Here is a 16,485-nt window from a genome sequence, read left to right on the forward strand (position 1 = left end):
CAAAGCTTTTGATAATTAGCTACTGTGTATGATATGTGCTCTAGATTACTTTTTGTAGATTTTTATTTATTTTTATTTATTTATTTATTTTTAAAGTTTGGCAGCTGAGCTAACAACTGTTGCCAATCTTTTTTTTTTCTTTCTGCTTTTTCTCCCCAAATCCCTCCAGTATATAGTTGTAGATATTTTAGTTGTGGGTCCTTCTAGTTTTAGTATGTGGGGCACCGCCTCAACGTGGCCTGAGTGGTGCCATGTCCGTGCCCAGGATCTGAACCGGCAAAACCCTGGGCGGCCGCAGTGGAGCACACAAACTTAGCCACTTGGCCACGGGGCTGGCCCCTAGGTTTTTAAATGAAATTAAGAAACTGTATTTCAAGTTTGGTAAGAGTTTTCTTTATCATAAACGGGTGCTGAATTTTATCAAATGCTCTTTCTGCATTATTTGAAATAATTATGATGTCTCAACACTTTTTCTTAGTGAATTACATTAATTGATTTTCAAATGTTAAATCATTGTTATAGTCCTGGAATTCTGTGTAGTCTTAGATCCATCCCCATTCCAGTCTGGCTTTCATCCTTATCCTTCTTTTAAAATGGCTCATGTCAGTAGCACCAATAGCCTTTGTACTCTTAAATCTTGTGGTTCTCAGTCTTCATCTTATTTGACCTGTTAACAACATTTCAGTTTAACCTTCTTTCCTTCCTGAAGTGCTTTCTTCAATTGTATTTTGTGACAGCATTCTTTCTTTGTTTTCTTCCTACTTCCTTGGCCTCCTTTTATTCTCTGCTGGTAGTTCCTCCTCTTCTTTCTGAATTCTAAAGACTGGTATCCTAATGCTTAATTCTGGAAATCTTTCCCTTTTCTGTTTACAGTTTATTCTAATTGAGCTTACCATTCCCTTAGCTTTCATTATCCTGTAAATACTAGTTGTTCTCAAATGCATGTCTCCAACCACAACCTCTTCTTTGAACTTCAATCTCCCATATTCAGCTCCACTTGGATGTCTAATAAGCTTCATAAACCTACATTATCCAAATTGTTACTTTTTATTTTCTTTCTCAGATCTTTCACCCCTCAGTCTTCTCTATCTTATTTAAAAGCATTACCATTCAACAAGTAGTTCATAACAAAAATGTTAATACTTTTTGACTCTTCTTTTTCACGCCCTAAATCTATAGTCTCAGCAAATTATGTTGTCTTAGTATCAAACTGTATTCAGAATCAGTGACTACTTCCTACTTCCTACTCTACTTCTTTCTATGTCCATTGATATCATCTTAGTTCAAACCCTTGGTCGTCTTTCACCATTGGTTACCCATAGTCTGTTTTTCACTTGCAGTCAGACTAGTCCTCCTAAAATGTGCCAGATCCAACTACCCTATCCTTCTCAGAGTAAATTCACAAGTCCCTTATCTCTGACATCATCTCTTACCATTCTCCTGCTTGCTTTTGCTGTTGCAGCCACACTGGCCATACAGAGGCCTTTTTGCCCTTCCCTTAAAAACTAAAATGGTAAGCATGAGCTCATCTCAGAACTTTTGCATTTTCTTTTCACATTGCTTCAATCATTCTTTCTGTTGATATCCACATGGCTTGATTCTACACTTCATTCAGGGTTTTGCTTATGACACCTTAGAAGTCTTCTCTGATCCCTCTAAGTAGAATAGTAGCTCTTCCTTAATCATCACTGACTGTCTCCCTACTCTGCTAATTTTTTACAGCACCATCCTGACATTCTTTTTACTTGTTTATTTTCTGCCTCCTTTCACTAGAATGTAGCCTTCAGCCTCATGAAAGCAGGGACAGTATCTTTTTTTTTCTCACCTTACTGCTGTATCTTCAAGATGTATCTGCACCTAAGAGAATGCCTGTCTCAATAAATATTTGTTGAACCGAATAAACGAAAAGCACTTGTATGCTTGTCTGATTACCTAAAAGGAATACCTGTTTCAGCTTTCTCAGTTGAATGTTCACACTGTTTTATTTTTAAACAATTAGCTGCCAGGTGAGTAGCATAAATAATAAAGGTTCCATTTCTATTTTATCATCAACTAATAACAAGTTAATGATTGTCTCTCAGCTCTATCTTCTTATCTTAGGTGTAAGTTAGTTATCACAGAAGGTAGTCTAATGAGAGGCCTTCTTATTTATCACATTGAGACTGTTTCATGAAAAACTTTTAAGGTATTTTTGTTTTGTTTTATTTTGCCAAAATATGAGTTTGAACAGAACTTAGAGGTTATCTGATGTATTCAATAATTTTGGTTATGGTTAATAAAAAATTTGGTTCAAAGTAACTTCACCATTGAAGAAATATGCTTTCTAATGTGACTGGAAGTCTAGTGTTAGGTGGCTTACAGTCATAGTCCTGGCAGGAAACCCGTGTCACACTCAACTCAGTTAATGAGAAGAGTTTAATACGAGGATCTTTAAAAAGTTGTGTGCGTTGTTAAGGGAAGTCAGCAAGGTTTGAAGAGATGAGAAGAGTGAGCATTTAGCATAATTCAAAGAGTAAGTTATTGTAGTATAGGAGAATTGTACCTGCCTAGATTGTGGTTTTCCATGAAAGAATATAGGATATTGACTGGAAGGGATTAAGCCAGGGAAATAAATAACCCAACTTCATTTTCTTCCTGTCCTCTAATTTCCTGCTGGTGTTTCCAACTAGTCAACTCAACTGGAAGTCAGTAGGTGAGGGAGCCTCCCAAGGCAGCATAGAAATAGGATGGAATATTGGAGAGTGGATTGGTACAGCTCGCAAAACATATCCAGTAAGTGTGGGTTCAGAGTTAGGTTGAGTAACAATTATATCATCAAAGACCCAGGTTTTTCCTGTATCTTTACTTTGCCACCTACAGTGGTGATTTACTCTATAGCTGCTCTCCTTTGTGGCCATAAGAAGGTTGCCAGGTGGACTTGGTGCTATAGGCCTTTATGTCTGAGTGGAGAGAAAGAGAGTTCCTTTCTCCTAATTACTGAACAAGATCCTTCCCTCCAATTTGATTGATCAGCTTAGGTCCTGTTTACTTTGAACCAATAGTTGCCATGAAAATTTTGATGTGGGGTCTCTGAGCTAATCATTTTCTGTCCCTGCCCCCACCCAAACAACTCCAACACACAAGTGATTCATACTGGCTTAGACTATTTGGAGCTCAATCTTGGTGTCCTGAGAGGAGTGGAATGAAATGGATATTGAAGATCAACTACTTTATGATGTACTAATTAAAATAATATTTCACAATTTACTTAATACATAATGCATATGCTATATCTATAGAATGGTTTCTGCAATAAAAATGAACATTTCTGGCAGTCCATTCCATTTTGGGCTACTTTAAATGTGGGAAAGACTTCTTTTTACTGAGTAGTATAAGTTTTTTACTTATAACATCCATTTCTCCTATTTGGTTTAGTTACTTCTGGATTAGATGTTATAATATAATTGTTTTTTCTAGCTTCTCAGATTCTACTTCCAAATACATTTAGTCACATCTCATATAGTACTTCATACAAATTATGTATTCAGTCACCACGCAAAAGTAATGTCATATAGTTTAAATTCCAGAGCTTGTATTTTATAGATTTATAGCTATAAACTATCAAGTATAAATCTCTTTTTAAAATAATTTCACTTGAGAAAATGAAAGCAAATATCAAAATAAAAAAAATATTGTAAAGCGATCAAAGTAAACATATTAAAACAGAGTTAGATCTCTTCTTTCATCCTCTCCTGTGTTTCGTCAGATCTGTTCTATTCTTTCTCTGTTCTTGAATTTGATATGAATTCAGTTAAACATTTACTGAGGAATTATGGCGGGCGCCAGACAGATAAAAGATGAATGACAGTATCCTTTTTTATATCAGGAAAGAAAGATATGTGAAGAACTAACAGTAATACAAGGCGGAAGGAATAAGTACTACTTATAGGTAAAGGTAACATGCTATTCAAGAGACATTCATTTTATGCCTAGTAGAATTTTGAGTGGGCCAATTAAAAAACACAGTTTCAGAAAAGTATTTCCTAAAGATCAGCTTTAGAATTAAAAACTAATACCCAGCAGCATTAACTGCTATGAAAAAACAACTGACACTTTTTTTTTTAGTACCATGGAAGGCTTCATGTGATACTTATAGCATGTATTTTAATAACGTGGAGCAAGTTAAAAACTTGTTTTCCAACTTACTTCCTCAATTGAATATATTCATAATGGTCAATTTGGTTTTATATCACTTTAGTGTTCTTTATAAACAAATGCCAGTTTTTATAGGATAAAATCTGATCTCTGAGAATTTTTGTTTAAGAATAGGATCTGACTTCTATTTCACAGATTTAGGCATAAAAGTAGAATGTATCAGATAATCTTTTTAAAATCAGTATTACTGAATAAAAATAGAATGTATGAGATAAGCTATGTAAAATTATATTTAGTGAAGAAGTTGGCTGAAACTTTAAATAACCATGATCTCTTATTTTAATTTTATTCTCCGTCCATGAATAAAATATTTTAGATTTAAGAATATTGTCTTCTTTTTATTAAAGTTCTTTAAAATGAGTACCCAATCTTTGCTTTATTTTTTACTGAAATATTCATTTGTTTTTGTCCCCTTCCCCACCCTTTAATAACAGCTGTTTGTTAGGACCATTTCCTTCATCTTCTTGTAAAATTTTCATGTGAAGTGATGGTGTAAGGCTTGGTTTGAATTTTGGAGGACTGTTGGTTATGTGTAGTCAAAGCATTGGTGTTTTGTGAAATACACAAACCTACTTAATGCCGCCTTCTCAGTGAAACCTTCTCTTGACCACCCTTCCCCAAATTTTCTATCCACTCCATGCTTTTTCATGCACTTATTAACATTTAACATGACATGTTTTACCTTTTTAAATTTATTTATTGTATCTCCCTACCTTCTCCTCCCCCTTTAGAATGTAAATTCTATTAGGAAAGGACTTTTTTGAGTTTTGTTAACTGCTCTTTCCACAGTGCCAAGGAGAATCCCTGGCAAATAGTAAGTATTCAACATACTTTTTTCTTGAATGACTAAATGAAAAGTATTCCTGTTAAGGAAAATGTAAAGAAAATGGATGCAAGGGTTTTACAAGTGGAGAGAGTATGATAGAGAAAGCAGGTAAAGCAAACTGGTGTTGTGGAGGTGAATTTGGCCCAAAGAAATACTTTGTTTGGTTCAGTGAAAAGTTTTTTAGTTTTGAATTTTATTTCCTTTAGGTACCTTGAGTAGTCTTCACTACTCTTTATGGTCGCCTACTCTAATTCGTACATTGTTGTTAACTACTTGGATATTGTAATCATTTGAGTTTGTGACCCCTTATGTAGAAGTATGAAAATGTGTGGCATGGTTAGGTCAGATGTATTGAGTGGGCCTTATTATGAGCATGATGCATGTAAGTGAATCATGTAGGAAGTAAAATTGGTAAGACAGTTTAGTCCCTTTTAGACCTTAATCATCCTATTCTGATATTTTAGACTTCAATCTGTGGATACTGGAGATTAAGGTGCCATATGACCTATGCTTGAGGGTTGAGTGATAGGTGATTCTTTACTCTAGGGAGGATGGTGATACTACAAAAAGAATCACTAGATGAGGAAGAAAGGATTTGTGTAGGAAGATGTATTTTTTGACATTTGAGTTTGAATTATTACCTTTTATGAACAGCATTTCCTCTATAATATTTTCATCTGAAATTATACTCTAGGGTAGCAGTGTCCAATTAAAATACAATGCAAGCCTTATATGCTATTTAAAATTTTCTAGTAAAAAGGAGTAGGTGAAATTAATCTTAATAGTGTATTTTATTTAAACTAGTATATCCAAAATATTATCAGTTCAACATATACTCAATTAAAAAAAGGAATAGATATTTTGCATTATTTTTTCCATTCTAAACTTTGAAAATCCAGTGTGTGCATACTTACAGCACATATCACTTAGGACTGGCCACATTTCAGGGGCTCAGTAGCCACATATGGCTAGTGGCTGGCTACTGTATGGGAAGTGCGGCTTTAAGGTTTGGTTTGAATTTTGGAAGGTCTATCCTTTACCTAAATACCATTGGTAATAGGTTATGTATTTGTAATGGCAGTTGAAAATTCTTGATGGGAGTACTCAGAATAGGGATAATGTTATATGAAGCTGTGGAAGCATAAAATATCATCCAGGCAGAGAGTAATTCTGAAGAGAGTAATCTTCAGCTGTTTGCATTCTTTTAAGCAAAGAACACTAAGGAGTAATCTGAGGGTCATGAAAGCCACCTGAGGATAGTATTTCCAGGAAAGTGAGATCTGCTTTTCAAATACTGTGGATAGGTCAGAAAGGTTTATGCTAAGCCAGATATATTCCATTTGTCATTCTGCAACTCATTTTTGACTTTTTGAAAGAAAAGATGCAGCAGAATGGTAGCGTCAATTTCTTTTCACTTTGGTTTGAAGCTAGTGAAAGCACTTCTTTTTCCGAACATCTTTGTATGTGTGTATATTCTCATGACAGTAATTGTACTCCATTTTAATTTTCTTTGTCTAAGGTCTCTTCTTGTTAGTAAATTACTACAAAACTGGAATGAAACCATTCTTATTCATAATTTATTTCTTCAGCTTTAGTTGAGAGTGGCATTATTTAGCCTGTTATTTATCTGCAGTTGTCCTGGAAAAGACTTTAGATAACAAACTGTTGATTAGAGAATTATCTTAAAATTCTAGGTTTCTAAATATAATTAAATTTTGAATAGCAGAGGAAATAATTAAAATATATTTTATATTTATGGTATTAGAGATAGCATATGAAAAATTCGTATGTACTTATTCTCAGTCAGTGATTTTACCATTTGCTAATCTGTATATTTTTAGCTTGAATTTCTGTTTCATTTTTCTTTAGTCATCACGAGTTCATATAACTAGAGCTGTCCTGGAGCAGTTTTTATCCTTCGCAAAGTACCTTGATGGATTATCTCATGGGGCACCTTTGCTGAAGCAGCTTTGTGATCACATTTTATTCAACCCAGCCATCTGGATACATACACCTGCAAAGGTATACATTTTTATTGTCATTTATTTTATTTCAATGTAATATTATAGTTATTGAATCTAAACTATCTAGTAGAAAATATTTGGATTTCTCAGCTTATTTTATAGTCAGTCCAAAGAAGTTGTACTATGCAGTATCAGAAATCAAAATATTAAATATGTAAATATTGAAATAAACTATAGTTAAAAATGAAGCTGCCTTTTGGAGTGATGAGAAAGTTCTGGAACTAGATAATGGTAATGATTGTGGGAAAAAAGAAAAGTTGAAGCCCTACTTCTTACCCTTCACAAGGGTGAACCACACTTAGATTTGACTTAAATTTGAAAGGTAAAACTATAAAACTAACAGGAGAAATTGTTGAAGGATACCTTTGCAATTTGGGGATAGCCAAAAACTTCTTAAATAAGACCTTCAAAACTTTTCTCCTTAGGGAGGAAAATTAATGTATTTGATGATATCAAAATTAAAGATTTTGTTAAATGGTCTTCATAGATAATGTTAATAAATAGATAATAAAGTAGGAGGTGCTTTTTACACTGTCAAAAATTATTGGGACAAGTGAGAAATGTTGAATATGAACCTTAAATTAGACACTAGTGTCATATAAATTTTATTGAGTGGGGGAATGGTATTATGATCTGTGTAGGAGAATGTCCTTGTTCTTAGAAGGTTTATGCTGAAATACTTAGTGGTGAAGTGTCTGAATACCAGCAACTTACTTTCATACGTTTAACCAATATATTTATATATCTATAATATCAAAGAGAGAAATAAAGCAAATGTGGAAAACTATTAACAATTGGTACTTCTATTATGATATTCATGTAATTTTTTGTTTGATATTTTTCAAAATAAAAATTTGGAGAAAAAGGCAGTAAAGTAACATTTACAATATACAAGGAAGGCATTTTTTTCTAGATGTCAAACTAAATTTTTATTATTTTAAATTCTTGAATTTAGTTCTGTTATAGGCTAGTGGAAATAAATAATGATGAATATTTTTCATGAATTTGAGCTGCCTTTTACAATTTTCAATCTTCCGCATAACTTTGATTAAATGATGTTTAAGTTCTAATTTTTATTATGGCTTATCATGTTAATTGTGCTAAACTCAAACCTGAAGTTTAAATAAGGTGTGTAAACTTGTCATCTCTATGCTTACATGGTTAGATTCTGATACTGTGGCAATAGGTTAAAAAAATGTGAAATTACAAGAACTTTTCGGATGTATGACAACAATATATTTTTTTTCCAAATATGATATAGCTGACTGATATTAATTCTCTTCCTCTGAGCTGCTGAAATGTACTTTGATTATGGACTTTGTTTGATTTTTAAGTAATTTGATCTTCATATCAGATTCTTTCAATAGAATTATTGAATCATTTAAAATTATTTCATTGTTAATAGGTATTAGATAACCTTTATTAAAATAAATGTTATTAGAATGTCTTGATTGCAGGTTATTTTCCTTTTAAAATATAAATAATATTTAATAACTAGTTATTTTTAACCACAATAAATAGTCTTTTCTTGGCCTTTAATAATTTGCATTTAAATTAGAATAGAATGTGTATTTATGATATAAGCACTTGAGGCATTTTAAATTTATTTTAATGCTCTGTTAATATTTTGTGTTAGGTTCAGCTTTCCCTATACACTTACTTGTCTGCTGAGTTTATTGGAACTGCTACCATTTACACCACCATACGCAGAGTAGGAACAGTATTACAGCTAATGCACACATTAAAATATTACTACTGGGTCATTAATCCCGCTGACAGTAGTGGCATTACACCTAAGGGATTAGGTAAGTACAGCACTCCCACTATGTTACACTGTACTATGATTGTCCTATATACTGAGTACTATTATGGTGAACAGACGTGCGTGGTTATGAAATTATCACTGAACTATTGTCTTTCTTATATAGTATACCACTATATTGAGAAATTTTCATGGTAAGGGAGAAGTTTATAGCTTTGAAGCATTAAGTTATTTTTGTAATAAAGGGAGGTAGAAATAAATAATATTTTACCTTTTAGCCTCAATGCTTGTTGTGATTCAGCAAGATATATTCATAATATTCAAAACAGGTGAATGAGGGACTGTCCCTGTGGCATAGTGGTTAAGTTCACACACTCTGCTTCAGTGGCCTGAGTTCACCAGTTCGGATCCCTGGCACGAACGTATGGACCACTCATCCAGCCATGCTGTGGGAGGCATCCCACATATAAAATAGAGGAAGATGGGCACAGGTGTCAGCTCAGGGCCAGTCTTCCCCCCCACCCCCGAAAAAAAAACCCATAGATGAATGACATTGGTCATGGCCTCTGTGTTTTATATAGTTGTTTTGAAATTGTCGCTTTTCTTTATTTTTTTCCCCAAACTTCACCATTTATTCCAAGTGTAGTAGAAACTAATTCTTCACTGCATTATGTTTTAAAAATATTGCCAATTTTCCTAATTATATAAAAATTCATACTCAGAAAATAATAGAAGAAAAAAGTTATTCATAACCCAAATCCGAGGAATAATTACTGTTACAAGTATGGTGTGTCTTCTTCCACTATTTCTCAGTTCATAATTATGTAAAATATTTAAACTCTTTTACAGAATTGTGTTTCTTTAAAGTTTTTTCTTTTGTTTTTTTCTTAGCTTACATGGTAATCTAAGAAGATATACCATTTCCTTGTTTCTAAAGTTTTGATTCTGTAAATAATACAGTGATCTATTCCTTTATATATATTCACTCACCTCCATCGTTGATTTGTTTAGAATTACTGACAAGGGGTCTCATGATAAATACTGTCCATTTTTTCAGAAATATTGCACTAGTTTACACTTTCATCAATAGTATGTTAAGGTGCTTTTTTTCAGCATACTCACAGTAGCTTTGAAAATTATCATTTTGTAAAAATCTTTTTGATAGGAAAAATAGCATTTCATTTTTTAAATGTTCATTTATTAGCTTTTATGACTTTTATTTTATTGGTGGGACTCTGAAAATTGTGTTGTTTGTACTCAGATCTCTTATTCTGTCATATATGGCTTTTTCCATTGCTTTTAAACTTGCAATGCCTAAAATTTATTGCATACTCATCATGAGTTGGAATCCATACAAAGCACTTTACATGTTAGTTTTGTTGAATCATTTTTATGTAATGTAATTATATAGACATATTTACATGTACACATAGGACTATATCTATATATAACTAGGTTGTTAATATCACTCTCATTTTGCAGATTAGGAATCTTTGAGTTGATACAAAGAGGCAGATCTAAAACCTGGGTCATGTCTATCTCTCAGAGCCCTTGTTTTTAAATACTACACTCTGTTAGAGTGCACTCTAGGCAAATCATACATTTACACATATTCATTTCTGCTTCAAAAATTAATTTCTAATTTATGGAAAAGTTGCAAGAATTGTACAAAGAATTCTCATATACCCCAACCATATTTCCCAATATTTTGTATTTTACCTCATAGACTTTACCATTCTATTTTTATGTAAATATAAACACACATATACATGTGCATATTTTTCTGAATCAATTGAGAATAAATTGTAGATATGATGCCCTATTACTCCTAGATACTTTACTGTTTATTTTCTAAAATGTAAGGGCACTCTCTTAGGTGACTAATGGCAACCATTAAAATCAGATAATTAACATTAATATAGTACTATCATCTAATCCAAAGATCACTTTCAAACTTAACCAATTATCCCAATGATATCTTCTTAGGGAAAAGAAACCCCAAACCTTTCTTTTTTCCCTGAATCCCAGTCAAAGATCATGTATTGCATTTAGTTGCCTTGTTACTTTAATGTTCTTCAATGTAGAATCATTCTTTTAATATTTCCATGTCTTACATGACCTTGACATTTTTGAAGAATACAGGCAGTTACTTTCTAGAATATCCCTTAATTTGGATTTGGTTGATATTTACTCATGTGATTCAGGTTTGTCATTTTGGAAGGAGTCATATGGTAGTCATGCCAGTTCTGTCTTATTGTTATCATGTCAGAAGGCACACGATGTTGAGTTGTCTTAGTAGTGAGGTTAACTTTGATTATTTGGTTAAGGTGGTGCCTGCCCACATTCTTTATTGTAAAATTTCTACTTTCTCTTTCATAATAATAAGTATTTGATGGAGAAATACATTGAGACTACGTAAATATCTTGTTTTTCAGCGAACTTTCACCCACTGGTTTTAGTTCATTGATGACTCCTCTCAGAATTGATCTTTACTGTAAAGGCTGGCAAGTCACCATATTTTCTAAGATGTTTATTCGTTTGAATTTTACTTTGAGGAAAAACTTGTTTTTCTCATCCATTTATTCCATTTTTTATATCAGTATGAATTTCATGTATTCCTGTCTCATTGAGTGTGTTATATAATCACTTGACACAATTTCTCTGTGAAGGACCAAACAGTAAATATTTTAGGCTTAGTGAATGATAAGGTCTCTATTGCAAGTAGTCAGTTCTGCTGTTGAATGGCAAAAACAGCCGTAGACATACTTAAATGTTTGGGTGTGATATCTTCCAGTGAAACAGGTGGCTTGATGGATTTAACCCAAAGGCTATTACATGAGTTGTCATCATTATTTATTTTGATGTTCAAGTTATCTCAGGTTTGGCTATTAGAGCCCCTTTATATGAGTTCTTAGGTCTTTAAGACAAATGTCTGTAATTTTGTACTATTTCCTTGCTTTCTGGCGCAAGATGTTTTTGGTTCATTTTATACTTTCCTTATCCCAGTCCTGGAATCACCCACTTCTCCAAGGAGTCCTGGTTTGTTTTGGTAGATATGGTTTTTAGAAGCAAAGATCTGGGTGTTAGATGTACATCTTGTGCTCATTGCTTTTTGGGTGACATTGCATCTAGGCATTCTTGTTAGACAGATTAGGAACTGTAGGTTTATATATAGATATATATATGTATTTGCATATGTCTCAACTGATCTAAAGACATAGTCAAGAATAGTCAAAGGAAAGTAGAAGAGTATTTCTTTTCCTTTTTTTTCCTTCAGTGAATTGCACGCTTTATTCAAGAATTTTTTTTTAACTTTTTCTGTCTTTGAGCTATAATTGACATATAACATTATATTAGTTTCAGGTATAATATATGATTTGATATTTGTATATGTTCACCATACATAGCTAAAAAAATTTTTTATTGTGATGAGATTTTAAGATTTACTCTCTTAGCAACTTTCAAATATGCAATACAGTATTATTAACTATAGTCACCATGCTATACATTGCATCCCAAGGACTTATTGTTTCTTTTTATCTATGGTTTAATTTATTCTTTTTAATCTATATTTTTATTAATTTCTTCTTTTTAACTCTTTTTAATTGAAATTTCTTTCCTTATTTTTTTTGAGGAAGATTAGCCCTGAGCTAACATCTGCCAGCAGTCCTCCTCTTTTTGCTGAGGAACATTGGCCCTGAGCTAACATCTATGCCCATCTTCCTCTATTTTATAGATGGGGCGCCTGCCAGAGCATGGCTTGATAACTGGTGCATAGGTCCGCACCCGGGATGTGAACTGGTGAGCCCCAGGTCACTGAAGCAGAGCCTGTGAACTTAATGGCTATGCCACCAGGCAGACCCCTTAATTGCACTTTTTAATTGATCTGAAATTAATTTTGTTATTTAGTGGAATGTGAGGTTCTGAAATATATAGTTTTCTAAATTACAACATTTTTTTCATATCATTTTGAACTCAAATACTTTCTTTTAGGGACACTCTAAAGATAATTTGAGCTACTACACTAGCTTTTCAAAGAAGTATTATTCATGTGTCATCACTCACCTAGAAAAGTAGGATCTTTTTGCTTTGAGTCTGAGTTAACACTTTTGCCTCTTAATTATTACAGATAGTTCACTGTAAAAACATTTATTTATATTAAAAATATCATAATAATACATGACCTTGGTAGCAAGTGAGATAATTTAAAGGTTTATGAATAAAAAGTTAATACTCTCCCAAAGACTTTTATCACCAGCTTCATGGCTGATGCTGTTCCTTTAGTCTGTCCCCTGAAGATACAACCAAAAGGATATTCATTAACCAACAAGGACATCAACACAGCACAATAGGACGTCTGAGAGATCAACACAGCCAAATGTCTGAAGGTGGGGGTACTGGATCCCTGGGAAGGACTGGAAGGAGGTGAGAGGATCTCCTCCCACTCCAAATGGCAGTGATCTAGGGTGTGGGATCTCACACAGAGGCTGTCACACAACTCTAACAGGAGACAGGGGAATAGATGGGACTCTGCAGGAATGCTTTCACTTTTGGAGTTGGTTCCTAGCCCACAGGAAAGCTCCACAATGAGGTGGCTCAGCCTCCACATAGATACTCCCACCAAACCCAGCAGCCCAGGCAGGCCAGCAGTGAGTGCTGAGCATACTTGGACGTGAAAGAAAGCACCTCCACTCCCCACTGCCTCCCCCTGCCTGGTGCACCAGCTTGGCCAGTTGACCAGAGCAGTGGATCTACACCAGAGTACAGCTGTGCCTGTGCATGTGACCCGCCAAGCATGGTAGCCAGCAGGTAAATGCAGACCAGCCCTATCAGCACAACTTCCAGCAGACATGGTGAATTCAGAAAACACAGCTTCTGCCACCCCAGTGGTGGCAGGTGGAATCTGTGACCTGATACAACCAACCACTATGCACCAGCAAAGGTCCACTTCATCGAACACCATGATGAAATACATTAACACTTCAGACCAGAAGGAAAATGACAAGACAGAAAGCAATCCTGAAGTCACAGAAATTTGCAATCTAAATGACAGATAATTCAAAATAATCATCATCAAGAAACTCAAAGAGTTAACAAGAAAACTAAGAAAAACTGTTAAATGAACTCGGGAATAAAATTAATGAGCAGAAGGTATTCTTCTTAAAAGAGATTGAAACTCTAAAAAAAAAAACAAACAGAAGTGCTGGAGATGAAGAGCACAATTAATAAGATAAAAATCAATCTGGAAACCATACAAAACAGAACTGACATTTGGAGGACAGAATTAGTAATTTAGAGGACAGAAATATAGAAATGCTTCAGGTGGAAGAGGAGAGAGAACTAAGACTAAAAAAGAAAATAAATTCTCTGAGAAATATCCAACACAGTTAGGAAATGTAACATAAAGATTATACATATTCTAGAGGGAGAAAGGTGCAGAGAGCTTCTTCAAGAAATACTAGCTGAGAACTTTCCCAAACCTAGAGAATGAACTGGAATTACAAGTAAATGAAGCCAATAAAACACATAATTTCAAAAATGCAAGAAGACCTTCTCCAAGGCATATGTTAGTTAAACTGGCAAAAGTCAATGACAAAGAAAAAATATTAAAGGCAGCAAGACAGAAGGGAATCTACAAAGGAAACTCTATCAAGCTTTCAGTAGACTTCTCAGCAGAAACCTTATAGGCCACCTGAGAGTGGAATGATATATTCAAAATACTGAAAGACAAAGACTTTCAGGCAAGAGTCTCTATCCAGCAAAACTATCCTTCAAAATGATGGAGAAAAAAACTTTCCCAAATGAACAAAAGCTGAGGGAGTTCTTCACCATGAGACCCCACCCTAAAAGAAATGATCAAGAATGCCCTCATACCAGATTAAAAAGGAAAAGGTTTACAAAGCCTTGAGCAAGGAGAGAAATAGAGAAAATCAGAAAATTGCAACTCTCTGTTAGAACAGGTTAGCAACCACTTAATTATAACGTTAAAGATAGAGAGAAGGAAAGCATCAAAGATAAGTGTAGAAACTTCAGTTTAATCACAAACTCACAACACAAAACAGAATAATTTGTGACAACAACTTAGACGAAAAAGAGGACAGAGATGGAATCTACTTAGGCTGATGGAGATAAGAGGCTATCAGAAAATGGGCTATCTCATCTATGATATCTTTTTACGCAAACCTCATAGTAACCACTAAACAAAAAATCAGAACAGAGATGCAAGTGATGAAAAAAGATAAAAGTGAAAAAGCCATCATAGAAAATCACCAAACTAAAATGGCAGTCAGAAATGCACAGGAAGAGAAACAAGGGAAATATAGAACAACCAGAAAACAAGAAATAAAATGGCAATATTAAGCCCTCGTATATCAATACTCTACACGTAAATGGATTGAATTCTCCATTCAAAAGACACAGAGTGGCTGGATGGATTAAAAAGCAAGACCCAACAATATGCTGTCTACAGGAAACACATCATAGCTCTAGAAACAAACAGGCTCAGAGTGAAGGGATGAAAGATGATACTCCAAGGAATAGCAAACAAAAGAATGCAGGTGTTGCCATACTTATTCAGACCAAGCAGATTTCAAGATAAAAATGACAATGAAAGAGAAAGAGGGGAAGTATGTAATGATAAAAGTGACATTCGACCCAGAGGACATAACACTTATGAATATGTATACCCCTAACACAGGAGTGCCAAAGTACATAAGGCAACTATTAACAGACCTATTAAAGGCAGAAATTAACAGCAACACAATAATAGTAGGGGACCTCAACACCCCACTTAGATCAATGGATAGATCATACAGACAGAAAGTCAACAAGGAAATAATGGAAGTAAATGAAAAATTAGACTAGATGGACTTAATAGATATATATATAGAACACTCCATCAAAAACCAACAGCATACATAATCTTCTCAAGTGCACATGGACCATTCTCAAAGATAGACCATATAGTGGGAAACAAGGCAAGCCTCAATAAATCTAAGAAGATTCAAATCATATCAAGCATCTTTTCTCACCATAATGCTAGGAAACTAGAAATCCACTATAAGAAAAAAGCATGGAAAGTGACAAATATGTGGAGACTAAACAACATGCTACTGAACAACCATTGGATCAATCAAAAAATCAAAGGAGAAATTAAAAAATGTCTGGAGACAAATTAAAATGGAAGTAAATCATACTACTCTTATGGGATGCAGCAAAAGCGATTCTAAGAGAGAAATTCATAGCAATACAGGCCCACCTCAAAAAACAAGAAAAGTATCAAAGAGTAATCTTAAACTACACCTAACAGAAGCAAAAAACAAACAGAGCCCAAAGTCAGTAGAAGGAGGTAAATAATAGAAATTAGAGTGGAAATAAATGAAATTGAAACAAAAAAATGCTAGAAAGGATCAATGAAACAAAGAGCTGGTTCTTTGAGAAGATAAACACAATTGACAAACCCTTTAGCCAGACTCAGTAAGAAAAAAAGAGAAAGTTTCAAATAAATAAGATTAGAAATGACAGAGGAGAAATTATAATGGATATAACAGAAATGCAGAGGATTATAAGAGAATACTATGGAAAACTATATGCCAACAAATTGGATAACCTAGAAGAAGTACATAAATTCTTAGAATCATACAGCCTCCCAAAACTGAATTAAGAAGCATTGGAGAATC

The 16,485-nt window shown here is 33.9% G+C and overlaps 1 protein-coding gene across 13 annotated transcripts in view; it reads left to right on the forward strand.

Moving 5' to 3' along the window:
• NBEA (neurobeachin) overlaps nt 1-16,485 on the forward strand; it is a 671,041-nt gene that overhangs the window by 141,417 nt on the left and 513,139 nt on the right. For all 13 annotated transcript variants that reach the window (XM_070578754.1, XM_070578744.1, XM_070578745.1 and 10 more), the window contains exons 12-13: nt 6,890-7,042; nt 8,681-8,849. In XM_070578754.1, the coding sequence (XP_070434855.1) occupies nt 6,890-7,042; nt 8,681-8,849 (322 nt within the window). The remainder of the gene's footprint in view (nt 1-6,889; nt 7,043-8,680; nt 8,850-16,485) is intronic.

Source organism: Equus przewalskii, chromosome 16, assembly GCF_037783145.1.
Source record: "Equus przewalskii isolate Varuska chromosome 16, EquPr2, whole genome shotgun sequence".
Taxonomy (NCBI): domain Eukaryota; kingdom Metazoa; phylum Chordata; class Mammalia; order Perissodactyla; family Equidae; genus Equus; species Equus przewalskii.